The sequence below is a fragment of the Orbicella franksi genome, chromosome 3, assembly GCF_964199315.1.
Source record: "Orbicella franksi chromosome 3, jaOrbFran1.1, whole genome shotgun sequence".
Lineage (NCBI taxonomy): Eukaryota > Metazoa > Cnidaria > Anthozoa > Scleractinia > Merulinidae > Orbicella > Orbicella franksi.
The window spans coordinates 7,564,114-7,577,500 of NC_138147.1; the positions used below are offsets into that span (position 1 = coordinate 7,564,114).

Sequence of the window (13,387 nt, forward strand, 5' to 3'; positions counted from 1 at the left end):
TTTAAGCTTTGGATGTCTGTTTATTTTAGATTTCAACGTATATGTGGTTGGTTTTCTTTTAGTAAGTCAATACTTTTTATTTTCAATTTATCCCTTGTCAGAAATTAAATACAACATATACTTTGGGAACTGAAGCAAGCTCCTTCAAATTTGTTTTGAGTAATTGTAATCGCTTGCACTTTATACGGTTTTATCTTATATTTAAAGGAATTTACCGAAGCTGTTTGACAACAACCCAAGTGAAACGAAATCAGAGGCTAAGTCAGAAGTTGACGAGGCTGCCGAGAAGCCGCAAACACCGGAAGAGGTACCCTTAGTTTCATCGCATGAAAATCTTGCTTTTGAAGAGGAAGATAAACAGTTGGAGCCAAAGGATACCTCGGCAGATTCAACTACTTCTACCATGGAAACTACGCTGGAATCGATTGATAGCGAAGGAAGCCATGACTTAAAAGATTCCCAGCAAGAGGGAGATGATTCTGGAATTTCTGTGAGTCACGTGAACGGAAGTGACGTAAGCCCTACAGCGCAAGGAACAACAACAGGCGGCGGCGAGGATGACCAAAACCATGAAGAATCAGAACACCATATGCAACCAGTTCTAAAATCTATCAGTGCATTCGCCATGAATTTCATGGTAGTTAGTCCTCCAGAAATTCAAGTGGACAAACCTCTGACATTATCCGCGGCTGCTAAGGGACTGGACAAGAAGGACGCTCCACCACCCTCTCCTCCCCAGTCGCCAAGGCGACACACGGAGCATAACATCAAAAACACAATCGAGAAGAACACATTATTGCCCGAAGCAGCACTGATCAAACGCCGTCATAGTGACTTTGCGGTGTCGGCTCCAAGACCTATTAATGAAGAACTGGCCATAGCGGATTTGAAGAAGCGTGGGTCACCAGAAACAAGTTAGTCCTGTTATCTCTGTTAGCTGCCTCTGTTTCAGATCGAGTCCTCGTGCAAAATCTTTCTTTTTCAAATGAGTTTGATTTGCATGAAAATGAACCTGTAGGGGAAACACATTTTCAAATGAATCAGTTTCGCACGAATACTCGTTTTGACACAGAGCCAAAAGGCAACTCGGGAAACGCTTATTAACGGCCGTTTTGTCGACTGTTCTTGGCAAAGTTGCAAATGATTTTTTTTTACCTCAAATGGTTTTTGCTTTAAAATTCGGCAAGATCTAAAAGAGGTCTTAAAAGCGCGAGCCTCATGTCATCAAATTCTTCATAAATTTGGTATTATAATCGATTTTCGGCTTTCGCGGCCTTTGAGGACGGCTACTCGCGGGACAACGTCTATTAATTATATTCCTTTAAAGTCGCGCAATTATCTAGACCTTTTCGCTGTATCTATTAGTTTGATAACGAGCTCCTGCTACAGTCATAAAGCTAAGGAACCTCCAATTTGAAATACGAAAAATTAGCTGTCGTGGTGCAGGTTTTCTAAAGTATGCAAAATTAGAGTCGGTAATCTCACGTTGCTGTTTTGCAGAGGACGGCGAAGAAATGAAGGTTTATAACGCACGTGCAGAGCTATTTTTGAATATTTTAACTCCTTCGTTTTGTTTAGCGACGCTCTCGTAATTTGCCATTGCATTCGTGGTTTGTTTAAGCTCCCTATTATACATGTTGCTCCTTATTATACATGCGCTGGATCCCCGACACTGTACTTTCACACAGGGCCTCTCTCTACCCAGGTGAATAAATGGAAAAAGAGGAATTGTGATTTCAACGCTGGGGGAGAGGTGGGGGGTAGCCCTGCGATGGATTAGTAACCAATGCAGTGGATGTAGTTTTGCTCTTAGTTTCTTGTTGCTGTGGAAACAATCCTGATAAGACAACCAGTCTTTAATCTTAACTTTCAATGTATGCTGCAAATTCAAGCCTTACCTTCTCAGATACGTTGCTGTGATCTGTAGCTGTATTTTTCACCTCTACTACATGTACATCATGATAGTGAGAGGTATTGGAAAATTTAGCATGGAATTAATCTGTTAATATTTTTGTGTGTGTTTGTGTATAAGGCTCAGCTAGGAAAGGTTCCCAACCGGACGTTATCAGAGTGGCTAAAGGTCCTCAGTGGTCGCCAAGTCTGGAGCGGAGGAAGATTGAAGAAGCAAAGAAAGGAAAAAAGACCGAAACGAGGAGGAAGACCCTGGCAGAGTTAGCTTTAGAGGCTGGCTATACAGTGAGTATAGAATAAATAGAACTATTTAGTCTCTTACTTTTTCGGAGGATATAATTTCACGAAAAACGTATCTGTGAATTAAAGGAACAGTTAAAGTAACTCTTGTCGCACCCAGGCAAGACTCTACATTTGTGTCGTGAAAATAAATGTTCGTGATCCGCAAAATTAGCAAAAATAAAATTGTCACTAAAATAAGGGGAATGTTTAGGGTACAGTCCTGATATTGTATATGATAATATATGTATTGTTATTATTTATGTCGGGCCATGGGTATTAATTCAAACTTAAGTTCGCCTCTAGTGTGAAGGGCAGTGAACATTTCAATTCAATTCAATTTTTTTATTATTTAAACTATACTGGGAATTTTACAATTTATGGGTAAAGAAAATTAACATAGTAAAAAAAGTTGAGAACTATAGAGCCATAAGGAAATAAAATTACACGTGAGCGGTGGCCAAAGCAGCAAGAGCTTTCTGGTTGGCCACCGTCATGGTCAAGGAAATGGCAGCACAAAAAATTAGCTAAACTATACATATAGATCTACATACTCTAAACAGCGCCACTTTCTCGTTAACGTTGAGTTGAGTCGTCCCAACACGGCATGAGTTTAGTCGTTGTCGTAACACGAATGATTTACTTTTTACTATGATAGTGAAAAGTAAAAACTTGTTAAAAGCAACTCATGCCCAGCCCTAAATGCTTACACGCTACGAAACCCGGCTATACGCGTCCATGACGAAAATAAAATACGTCTTTATCATGCAGTAACCGCTGTCAAAATTAACTTCTCGGTCAATCAAAGCAGCAGGCCATGCAGTCTATCGGCAAGTGACACTTTCGCCTCTGAAATTCCGAGTAGTTTGGTCTCGAATAACAGGCGGTACTATAGTGAGCTTTACCGGCTGTCTTAATTTACTCACATTATCTCTCGTAATTTGAATTTCAGCCGTCCCCCGAATCAACAGAACCTTCGGTTGCTCATCCCAAAGCGCTGCAGGTAACCAAAGCCGAGGCTTCGAGGGTAAGTGTTTCGTTTTAAATAACCATTAATTGATGATCCATTATTTCATTTTTATCCAGCAAGGTGTAACAGAGTCTTTTCTGCACCGTTTCACCTCCAGTGAAGGGTTATTCGAAAATCCTACTTAATCTTCGCCACTTTAGTTCAGTCAATTCATAGTTAATAGAGGGAAATGGCTAAGATACCCGGTAGACATCAAAGAAGAAAACAAACAGGCTAAGATTTATGTTGGAAGGTCCTTGACCCTGTACATCTTTTGATTTATGCTCATAGACTATGCATAAACTACATCATCGCAATGCTTGTATCGCTGAGTTTTATGAGCACACATAACCACCTTTTGTATTTTACCGGGTTTTGTACAGGATCAACCCCTAAAATAGCCAACAAAAACATGCAACGAAAAGCTTTGCCAGGTTTCTTTTAAGAGAACCATTTCCCTCTGTTAGCTATGGTCAGTTTTTCTAATCGGTGGTTTTGAAATAACTCTGAAATTACATTACAAACGTCTGTTAGTTACAATTACAAATTTCTGCCGATTTTTTTTTAGGGAAGCAACGAAAGTTTGCTGAGTGATCCAGGTGAGGAGCATTACAGCAGTGTTCCTGTAACTGGCGAATTGTTCGTGAGCCTGCGTTACGAGATGCCTTCAAAAAGGTTTGAAGTACATGTCCATAGTGCTAATAATCTGGCCTGTGCTGATGCCAAGAAAAGCTCCTCAGATCCGTAAGTATTCTCTTACGTTTTGGGAATATTCTATATAACTGTACCCATATTTACAATTAGCCAATCAGAGGCCGTGTCTACTGTCCTGATATCCTGTGATATCAAGTCACTGAGCTGATATGGCTATGATATTATGTTCACTTGGCCGAATTTGGGTACGGTACATACCTAAAAGTAACGTTTTGGTACTCTTTGGTGACATATGAAGCTCGTTCGATCGGTCTCGCCATGGACGAGACGTAGTCGATTCAAAATACGAACCATGGCTCGACCAAACTCTCCTGATATGCCATCGAAGCGTACCAAAAAGGTACGATTCGGTATACAACATGACGCTTTTTTAATTGATAACCTCTTATATATGCTTGGGTTTGTTTTCTTTTCAGTTATGTGAAGTCGTATCTCCTGCCAGACAAACGAAGCAAGCGCAAGACGAAACCAAAAAAAGACACTCTAAATCCACATTTTGATGAGGTTTTGGAGGTAAGATGAAATCAGTGCAATACTGTAACAGTCCATATAAGTAACGTTATTATCAGTCGGCAGAACAATATCAGAAGACACTCCCCATGCTGCATTGAGAGAGTCTGTTAATCTGAGTTGGTGTTCTAATTGCTTTCTATTCGCTGATATAGCGGACGTTAGACAGTTGTCCCTTAAGGTGGCTGAACACAGTTTTTGATACCTGTGTTTCATTCACCTTTTTCTCTAAAACCCTTGATCCCTCGGTCGTCAAAAATGGCAGCAAGCTAGTTAACTACACAAACTTTGGTTTTTTGATGGTTAAGCTGACGTATGTGCCGTTGCCATGGCAACATGAATAAATATAAACAGGCCCTTAAAATCGGTTTTGTTTATTTGCAGAAAATCTAGTTATTAGATTTTCTTTATAATTTGCATGCAACAAGCTTGTAACGATTCTCACAAGTTAACACCATTTCGCTAATAATTTAACAGAGAGATCTTTAATTAGCCCTTGTTGAAGGTTCATTGGAATATCTAGAATTTCCTTTGTCAAAGTTCAGTTATTTTCAATACTCCAGTTACTTATTTCCTAAAGTATTTTCGTGCCAAATTTCATGAAATTCTAATTAGTGGTTCTCGAGAAATAGGCGTATTTCCGAGAGTTCAATTTTTCATTCAATCGCAATTTTTTGACTTACTACGCATGCGCTGCATTTAACTGGGTTCTTTCGGTAAGAAAGAAAAAGCTGAGAATTGCTGGGTTCTTTGCATCGTTATCTTTTCTGACATATCTTTGTAATAAAAGACTACAGCCATCAATACGCTGTGTTCAATTATAGAGAAAAATAGCACAGATACTGCGGGTGTTGAGTAAGCAAAATGATCGCTCTATTGACGGCACGTTTGTTTTTTTGCAATCCTTGTGCGTGCGCTGAATTGCATCAGCAAAAGCGCGCGCGAAACTGTGTTCGGCCACCTTAAGGGCCCATTAACCGATTCATGCGCGCGCTCGCGCGCGTTGCTAAGGAGGTGAAATTTCACTTCCAGTTACTTACGTCAGTTTGAAAATAATAACAACTCAAAAACTTGCAAATTTGCTTACGTTTTAGAAGTTTTTTTTGTGTTTCACAAAATGCAAAGCAAAAAAAGTAAAAGCAAAGACAAAATAAGAGAAAGACAGATGAACAAGAGCAGTAGAAAGAGAAAAACTAACTCCGTGTGGCTTTGTTTGATCTTACCGAAGTGCGCTGGTAGTGTAAATTGCGCACGCGCTGATAGGGTAACTTCCAATATCTATCGGGCGCACTTCCGGTTTCTTTAAATGCTAAAGGAAACGCGGTTTTTCATTAAATCCAGCCTTTTTCGACGAATTTCGATTAAAGCCAATGTTGGAAACATAGCTATGCATTCCTTTTTCGAAATCATGCTTTTTTCAGAGAATTACGAATTTTTCAATATTTTGAAATGCTCTCAAAATCTGACCTTTTAGAAATGAAACAAAATCGATGCATAGCGTAATGTGGATTTAAATTAAAATATTAAATCAATGAAAAAATTCTCGATAAAGTAATTTGCCTGGGAGCCTTTGCATTTTTTCTGTATTAGTCACATGACCATGGGCGTGGCCTGATGACGTCATCACTAGTGTTACTGATCATGAAAAAGTTAAAACACATGAAATAACTCTGAACTAACTAAAAATGATGAGGTTGTATGAGAATAAATTTTCCTTAGCAACGGCTCGAAAAGATCGGTTAATGGACCCTTAAGGTGTCTACTAATTGCAATTGCTTAATTTCATGAACGGTCAATAAATGCGTCACATAAAACACTGGCTCGTACGTATCTGGGGAATAGTTGCTTAAAATTTTCCACCCGCGCTCAGTGTTACATTGCTTTAAACATATGTGAGAAAAATTTTATCTTTTTCTCGGTTCAGGGAAATTACAGTCAAACCTACGCTAAAGGACACATCCCTGCTTTTCTCTTTTCAGTATTTTATTGGTTATGACGAACTACTGACAAGGATATTATGTCTGAGTGTATGGCACAAGTCGATTGCACGAAACTATTTCTTGGGAGAAGTTAAAATTCCAGTGAATAACTTCGTGGAAGCAGGGAACTCACTCGAACAACCTATAGCGAAATGGTTTAACTTAACAGATAAGGTAAGTATGTTTACCTTTTTCTCCGAAAGGATCAAGACATAATTTTCCCTTGCAATATCGGTGCGTTATTGAACAGGAGGCGACCATAATAAATGAAATTATCAGCTATCTACCGTATCTTGTACTGATGCGTTTTTTACATTCCCAGAACCAACACTATAAAAGAACTTGTAGTGATCAGTTAGGAAAATTAAGCTGCGCAATCAAAGGGACCGCATAAGGTTAAGACGATGGAAAAACGTTTCTGTGGCATGGTTGTATCACATACGTTTATAAGGGAACAAAGTTCCTTATATTATCTTGTTGTCTTATTTTATCCTTCACAAATTTTTATGCGTCGAAGACAGTAGACCGGCTGTCGAGAGCTTATGTTTTTTTTAATAATTTATCATGATCAATCCTGGCAACGAATCCTCGGCGGATATTTTTAATAATCATGAACTTATAGGTTCTCGGCCTAATCAACCTTCGAGGATAGAAGAAAAATGATACTTACAAGCAGTAAAATGCTAACACAGCGCGCAAGATGTGTAATAACTATATACCTCTTTCGACAGACTGACGAAACAGATGGATTGCCTTCCATCCCCTGTGAATTAGTTCTGGCTTTGAAGTATGTCACCGCTGACAAAGTGAAAAAGAGGGGAAGGCACAAAGGTGAATTACACGTCCATCTCTTGGAGGCCAGGAATCTGCCTGGAATGGACGCTGATGGAATGTCGGACCCTTACTGTAAATGGTAAAGTTATTACTTCCATTGTAAGGAGGGTTAGATGGATTAGGGGGAAGGGGGGGGGGGAGAGTCGGGGGAGGTCATGTTAACCTCCACGATCGAAATACTAAATGCAAACAACAAGAGTTGCAGACAAGAGTTTTTGAACATTCTTCTCACTAGCTAATTGCTATATAACGTAACAGGACACTGTTGGCGTTTTATTGACAGTATTGAGTTTAACTACAGACTTGGAGTTTCACATAAAGTGCCGCTCTCCCCCCCCCCCCCCCCCCCTTCCAACTGCAATGTTCTGTCAACTGTTTTATTTGGTTGGCTGGCTTTCAAACACAGACGACCCCGTGTTACAAAGGCCACCACTGTTCCGGATGATGACACGTTCTTACTGCTCTTAGCGGTAGCAAGGGCAGGAGCCCATCGCCCTGGCAAGGGATAATATTTCAGTTTTCTCTTGCAGAGGGTTTCACTCATAATTTCACTCTTGTTAGGCAGGCTTACTTCTTATATTGTTTCATAAACGTTTTTTATTATTTTGAGCTATTTCATTTTATACCTTTTATTTACTTTTCACCACAGCATTCTGTTACCAGACAAGAAAGGCAAATTTAAACACAAGACACCCGTGATCAAACGAACCCTGAATCCCACATTTGACCACAAGTTTTCCTACGATGAACTTTCTCCTGACGACCTGAAGGAAAGGGTTTTAGAGATCACCCTCTACGACTTCGATCGCGCTTCCAGTGACGAGTTCCTTGGCGGCGTACGGTTAGGCCTGGGCACGAGCTCCAACGAGTGGGATGACGCAACTGAAGACGAATGCCAAATATGGCAAACCATGTTGAGTCGCTCCAATGTGTGGATTCAGGTTGTCGTTCCGTTAAGATCCAGTATGACGCCGAAGAAAAAACAATGAAGATTATAACACGCCAAACAGTTTACTTATCCTCCAATGGCTGAAACTTAGAGCCTGCGCTCCTGGTGGTCAGTGGTTGAAATTTAAAATTGTAGTCTCGCTGAATCGATAGCAATGAAACTTGTTTATAGTTGAAACATGCAAGGAATGGACTGAAAATGCGAAAGGAAAAACAGTCGTCAGTGCTAAAATATTTAAATAATAATTTAATTATTATAATATCAACTTTTTCATTGAATCTCTTTCTATCAGCAATAAGAGGTAATTCATCTCTAAACAGATCTAGAAATTCAGGAGCACATTATCTCGAGCAAAAAATACTTTTAAAGGCGACATAGAGCTGTTAGACAATCTAGCGGCTTACGTTTGGTCTCTCAGTGTCAGGAGCTCTGAATATATTTGTAATTTCTCCTCCAAGCACTAAAGCTAACTTCATCATAAAGTTATATATGAGAATTCAAATTCAATAAAAAATCACTCAGGTGAAAATGGTTTTGATTTATGGCAACATTCTCCCAAACGGACCACGAGAAATGAACGTAGACTAATTAGAAGAACTTCGATTCCATGTTGATGCTCGCCGGCTTGGAGGTTCTGACTTAGAAATTCTGGGTCATTAGATGTAAAAATCTGAAATGAATGCCATGACTAATTAAATGCACAAATCGAGAAAGCTTTTTTATGCTGGGTTGTGTTCTTGTATAGGAAAGAAGCGTTTGAGTTAGGAATAGATAGAACGAAGAATTTTGCAGTTGACTCAAAACGCAATTATCATTTAATACGTATAATCTTCATTTCATAGGGGGTTAATATTTCTCGTTAACTAGAGAGGCAGAATATTCTCTCGCCAAGAGAACTCAAAACAGTAGCTTCTAGCTAGGTCTTTTCTAAGCTTCAAAAATAAACTGAAGAGAATTGAAACGAGTGCCAACTCCCTTGTCTGCTGGTCTTTATTTACATTTAAACTAGTTTACCTAAATGGTAAAAAATGCTGCCGAAGGGAAGGAGGATGTAAGGAGTGCTAATGCAGAGCAGAGTTGTTTCCAAACATAACTCCTGATCGTCGGTAACAGAAATCAACGGTACCCGGAGGTTTCGTACCCAGTTTTAGTCGGTTTCGTACCCAATCTCAGGACACTTCGGACCTATGCCAACATTTTGAGCGTAAAACATTATCACTGAATATTGTCGGCTGGGAAACAAACAAACAAACAAAAAAAAATTCGGCAGGCAAATCAACAGGTCGTCATAAGTTCTCGTGCCGATGTACATAAGTGTCTTGTACATGTGTGTCTTGAGGAAGATACTTAAATACTCTCGCACTACTTCGAGAAAGTCGATTAACAATCATCCAAAATGAAAAGTGATGGAGGTATCAATTTGTCTTTTGCTTACATTTTCCGGAGTTCTCAAGAGTTTGGTCGATGTCAAAACAGATAGACATAAAATGTAAACCAGGCTAATTAAAACTTCCCACAATCCTCGAATGACAACAACAAAGTGTTCGTTTTGTGATTGAGATGGCGAGAATAGGAATATGTGGAAAATTTAACATTATTTACGTTTTAATTAGTCTTTCCTCGCTATAGTCTTGCCGCAACTTGTAATCTTGTTAAACAAGGAATGTTTAATGGCCAATTCTCTAATGTGACGCGCCTGCAGGGAATCATGGTATTTGTATTCATCATCTCGGGCTGGATATTTGTTTTGATGAACACAATTACCATGATTCCCTGCAGGCGCGTCACATAGAGGGAATTGGCCATTGTCTAAATTGACCAAGTTTACATTTCCTGCCCTATTTGAGCGGCGACTGCACCTCTTTTTCAGTCGATTACCGAGGAATCTCGATCAGAAACTATTTCTATGCCGCGTCTATGCTTAGTCGGTTGTTCATTTGCCTAGATAAAGGCTAATGGGGGAATTGGTTGTTAAGTCCGGCAAATTTCAAAAAAGGAAACAAAGATTCCAAGACTTATATTGGAACTGGTTCACGACTGTGAACAATCTTTTTGTTTTGCGCTCAATTTATATCCCATGAATTACGTAACCGGGACGCTTCTTAGACATCTATTGTGTTTTGTGCATGGTCAAAGGCAAAATGCGAACAAAAACATACAACAAAGAACTCTGTTGGGCCTAATAACCATTCCTCTCCCAGTTAGCTATGGTATTTTTGGAAGAGGTTTCTGGGAGAAATGTAGCATGAAGGATCTTGAAAGAGTGGAATTGGAAACGCCAAGAGCAGAGTTACACCTCGCACAATCTCAAGAGAAAAACAGAGATTATCTTGTAATCACTGTTTAGTCATACCGCATCACTGTTAAGGTTTCAGGTCAACAAGAGTGCTGTTTTTACAGATTTCGTATGAAGGTCGCGTGCAACGTAAAAAAATGTCTTCCTAACAAGTTTCCGTTAGTTTTCTAATCATGAACACGATTTAAAGATTTAATATGCATAAACGTGTACAAAAAACTGAAAAACTGCTGTGAATAGGACTTGATAAAGAATGACTGGAATTCTATTGTTGTCATAACAAAAGTGCAGTGCAGAACCTAGTGGTAATGACGTGTGAGCTCTGATTTCACCTTATATCAAATTAAAATTAAATGTATACAGGCAAAAACTAACGATAGATAAATCCGACGTTTCGGCGACATCTTGGCGCCATTGTCAAGGGAAACTAATTAAATATGCGATTTCAAGAGTAACTAAGAGTTCAGAGTTTCTAATTTGCATAAGTTAGACAAAGACTTTAGCGCGAACTGAGTCTGATTGTACATTTAAACACGGTCGTAATTGTTTAATGAGTAACATCTCATTAATGAGACAATCAAACTTGTTGTGGCATTTTTTCAACACGCTAAAACAATTGCGAAGGTCATCCGGAATCCTGCCTGCGTGTCTATTCCGGATGACCTTCGCAATTGTTTTAGCGTGTTGAAAAAATGCCACAACAAGTTTGATTGTCTCATTAATGAGATGTTACTCATTAAACAATTACGACCGTGTTTAAATGTACAATCAGACTCAGTTCGCGCTAAAGTCTTTGTCTAACTTATGCAAATTAGAAACTCTGAACTCTTAGTTACTCTTGAAATCGCATATTTAATTAGTTTCCCTTGACAATGGCGCCAAGATGTCGCCGAAACGTCGGATTTATCTATCGTTAGTTTTTGCCTGTATATGTTTATCTAAATCATTGTTGATTAAAATTAAATGGCCCAAAATTTTAGGTAAGCAGTGCAATTTTCATTCGTCACTTAGTGGACTTCTAGACAAGGCTATTGTGGAAAATCCTGCGCTGAATGAAGAGAAGTGAGGATGGACAGAGTCTGTCAATCAAAGTTTTTCTCGAAAGACGATTGGCTGATACGAGGAACTAATTAAAAGGAACAAATAGCCATAAATAGTCCCCTTTGAAAAAGCTGTGTGCACTCTTGGGTCGTAATTCGTTGAACAAGGCCAGCCACAGCATTTCACGCAAGTACCGTTTGGGTGTTTGATTTAAGCACGGTAGGTTAATTGTCACTGCTTACTGTAGAAAATATGTCCAGGAATGTTGTTCAAACTTTTTATTTCATATTCATGTTACACCATTAATTCATTTCTTTTTGTGTTTTTGTAATTTGCAATCGTGGCGAGCTAGTTAGCGGTGCAGAAGATTTTTAACCAGAACATACTCGACGTCGTTGACCTGTTAATTAGATGGTTATTATCATAGAAATTGTTTTCTCTTAAAAGCCACCGAAGCATCGATTTAAAAAAGGCAAAAAAAAAAAAGGATTTTCTTTTACGACATCAAAATTCTTAAAGGACAACAATGTGATTTGAAAAAAAGAACCAGCTCGATGAAAACAACTTATATTGACTCAGAAACAAGCAGGACATTGACAAGGCTTTGTGACATTTTTTGTTAGAGTATTGTTGAGTTCTATTCCTATTGTGTAGCCGGCTCAAGGATTACGTAACTGTATGCTGTTTTTTTCATCAGCGAAGATTAACTATTAAACGTCTGGCTTCGTGCTAAACAAAATTCTAGAGGAACAGAAAATAACACTGTCACCTTTGAACAATGCATGGGAATCGAACAAAGCACAAAAATAGGTTTTTTATGCCAAGTGGTTAACATCAATGATATATTTGTCGATTTAAGGTGAGAAGACAAACTCAACAAGGGCAGACTTGGTGAGACTTGTCTACGTGTCCGTATTTATTCTAACCTGAGGTAATTTACTTCTCATGCACTGATTGGCCACAAAAAGTCACAAGTACAAATGTAAAAGATGGAGGCATGTTTTGGCACGAATACCATAATAAACTTAATTAAGAAACTTCTTGTCGTAGAAAGTTCAATGCAAGGCTCGTCTTGATGGTTTGCAAGGACCGGCGCTCTTTGTTATTGAACAACGAGGTTTCCCGACATGTTTCTGACGTTCTCCAACTACTTTACCACATTTTGCAGACTTATAAGACACTTCTTACGATCATTGGATAGGTGTCTGAACAGCGCTTGCTAATTTGTCGAAAGACGGTTAGACTTCCGAATATTTCTCGGTAAGATAAGGAGATAATTTGATCATATCCCTGAAATCAAAATCGATAAATTCTAGTCAGTTTTAATATGTGTAAACAAATGTTATGTTTTAATTGTTGGTACTGAGTCTTTGGTGTTCAAATAACCCCAATAAGGATTTTTATAACGCTAAATAGATTGATGGCTTCAATAAAGCCAGTTTTTAATTCTTTCATTCATTCAAATGTATTTTTTAAACGAAACTCAATTTAAACGACGAACGAAGCAATACCGTAGAATATACAACGGCTTTCCTGTATTCTGATTGGCTGTATTTTCTATGGCATGGTATAAAAGAAAATGCAACCTTATACAGTGAAACCTGTACGAAACGCAGATATGCACACCCCGTATTGCACGGACACTGGCCTCGATTTGTCCTATTTTTTTTTTTTTGGCTTTTTTTTTTCTGTTTCAAGCACAGATGAGCGTCCCGGTGGTTTCACAAAAACTGAAGCAATGGAAAATGTACTTCCCATTGCTTTTGATTGGCTAAGCAGACATTAGATATCAGTTATTATATCATTCCCGACAAATTTCAATCCCGGCCCTCACCGGCGGAAAATTCTCAGTTTACAAAAGATCA

General features: G+C 38.8%; 2 protein-coding genes across 3 annotated transcripts in view; both read left to right on the forward strand.

The window, feature by feature from the left end:
• LOC145481006 (uncharacterized) overlaps nucleotides 1–10,283 on the forward strand; it is a 36,554-nt gene extending 26,271 nt beyond the window's left edge. The window contains exons 10-17 of one of the 2 annotated variants that reach the window (XM_081459368.1): nucleotides 208–914; nucleotides 2,033–2,196; nucleotides 3,143–3,217; nucleotides 3,768–3,943; nucleotides 4,330–4,426; nucleotides 6,403–6,576; nucleotides 7,134–7,315; nucleotides 7,886–10,283. In XM_081459368.1, the coding sequence (XP_081315494.1) occupies nucleotides 208–914; nucleotides 2,033–2,196; nucleotides 3,143–3,217; nucleotides 3,768–3,943; nucleotides 4,330–4,426; nucleotides 6,403–6,576; nucleotides 7,134–7,315; nucleotides 7,886–8,225 (1,915 nt within the window). In that variant the 3' untranslated portion in view covers nucleotides 8,226–10,283. The remainder of the gene's footprint in view (nucleotides 1–207; nucleotides 915–2,032; nucleotides 2,197–3,142; nucleotides 3,218–3,767; nucleotides 3,944–4,329; nucleotides 4,427–6,402; nucleotides 6,577–7,133; nucleotides 7,316–7,885) is intronic. The other variant, XM_081459367.1, reaches the window with a different exon arrangement.
• Nucleotides 1–13,387, forward strand: part of LOC145481019 (peroxiredoxin-4-like) — a 254,197-nt gene that overhangs the window by 184,708 nt on the left and 56,102 nt on the right. The gene's annotated exons all lie outside the window — the stretch shown is intronic.